We start from the raw sequence: 2,054 nt of genomic DNA on the forward strand, positions 1-2,054 counted from the left end.
CTGGATGCGAGCCCGTCGTGTTTCCAGCGGAGAGAACCGGAGAACCAGCAGGATGGGGAAGAAACAGAAGAAGTCCGGAGAGGACAGGTAGACAAAACACGTCACTCAGCACCTGTGTGCACGCGGACACCTGGGACAGGTGTGAAGTCTGAGCTCCAAAAAAAAACAGGCCCTGCCGTTAGCTTAGTGGCTAGCTGGTGCTAAGCTAACTTAAACCACGAGAAACCAGCCTGGTTAGCATCATGGTTAGCATAGCTTAGCGTTAGCTTCCACTGACTTTCAGCTTTTTTTCTTTTCTCGTTTTCTTTTTTTCGCGGGCTTTAATGATCGCGCACGAGCCCCTGACAGTCAGTTAAACAACCGTTAAACTGCACGTGGGAGCTAGTTGCTACATGCTAACAATACCTGTGTACTTGAGTGATGCTAAGCTAGTTGGTAGCACCTTACTGTGTCAGTATACAGGTACTACGCTGAATATATATATATACTTCAGTACAAGTACTGCCATCAAAACATGAACTACATGGAAGTACTATCAGTTATAGGCAGTAAAAGTACTGCATATTATGCACATTGTTGTATTATTATACAATATTATATTGCTGTTTATAAGAGTATTTTAACGTAGTATGTCAATGTAGACAGTTTGTGTACATCAGGAGTATAATACTGCATCATGTCATACAAATATAAAAACATGAGATATTTATAATGTATAATAGAAGTAATTTGAGAAATATAGTGCAGTATAATGTACAATAATTCCCAGTTTATGTGTATATATATATATATATGTATATGTATATATATATATGTATTTATATATGTATATATATTTGTATATATTTATAGATATATATAGATATGTGAATATGTATATATATTTATGGATGTATAGATATATATGCATAAAGAAATAAATAAAAAAAATATACAGAAGATATATAAACAAAAACATTTAAATACAATAATTAAAAAAATACATACATTCAAAAATGAATAATATAACTTTAATATCTAAATAAAAATGAATGCAACAATAAATCATTTTTATTTAAATAAAAACCAGGAAAATAAATAGTGAAGAACTTAAAAGGATGAATAAATTAAAGAGCTCTGTCACGTTCTAAACATTTATCGTTAATATTATTGTGGTCCATTAAAGTCATGTTTATTGTGGTCTATTGATAACGTCTCGCGTACGGAAGAATGAAGCTGGTCTCAGGTCAGATCCTGAGCGTTTCACAGGTGGCTGATGGGAAATATAAACGTCTGTGTGATGAAAAGCATCCAGTCAGCAGCTTTTCATCCACATTGTTCTGAGACAAAGAGTCTGTCTCTGCCTCACAGTCACATGTTGAACCCCCCACAGAACCCCCCACAGAGTCCTGCTCCCGAGGCTGGTGTATATATATATATATATATATATATATATATATATATATATATATATATATATATATTATTGATATCATGTATTGATTGTTTTCGTTATTGATCTTCAGCGCCAAAGACGACGGCGTCGACATCGACGCTCTGGCCGCAGAGATCGAAGGAGCTGGAGCATTGAAGGAGGTGAAGGGAAAGAAGAAGAAGAAAGGAGCCAAGAAGGAGGACTACGAGTACGACGCCTCCTCCTCTTCATCATCTTCTTCATCTTCTTCTTCGTCCCTTTTAATGTGTGTGTTTCACCTCCTGCAGTGAGGACGACATCCTGAAGGAGCTGGAGGAGTTGTCTCTGGAGACTCGGGGAGGAAAAGCAAAGGTAAGCTCACCGATGAAGTCTGAAGGACGGGCTAATCAATGTATATATGTACACAGATATATATGTGTATATATATATACAGTATGTGTATATATGTATGTGTATATATGTATGTGTGTGTGTGTATGTATATGCATGTATATATGTATGTATGTATGTATATATACATATATATATATATATATACATATATATATGTGTATATATATATATATACATATATATATGTGTATATATATATATATTTATACATATATATATATGTATATATATATATATATATATATAT

General features: G+C 34.2%; 1 protein-coding gene across 1 annotated transcript in view; it reads left to right on the forward strand.

Moving 5' to 3' along the window:
• Positions 1-2,054, forward strand: part of LOC116400645 (eukaryotic translation initiation factor 5B-like) — a 22,544-nt gene continuing 20,490 nt past the window's right edge. Inside the window, exons 1-3 of the mRNA XM_031878572.1 lie at positions 1-87; positions 1,506-1,622; positions 1,702-1,765. Of these exons, the coding sequence (XP_031734432.1) occupies positions 5-87; positions 1,506-1,622; positions 1,702-1,765 (264 nt within the window). The 5' untranslated portion in view covers positions 1-4. The remainder of the gene's footprint in view (positions 88-1,505; positions 1,623-1,701; positions 1,766-2,054) is intronic.

Source organism: Anarrhichthys ocellatus, unplaced genomic scaffold, assembly GCF_004355925.1.
Source record: "Anarrhichthys ocellatus isolate YVR2014 unplaced genomic scaffold, GSC_Weel_1.0 scaffold187, whole genome shotgun sequence".
Taxonomy (NCBI): Eukaryota; Metazoa; Chordata; class Actinopteri; order Perciformes; family Anarhichadidae; genus Anarrhichthys; species Anarrhichthys ocellatus.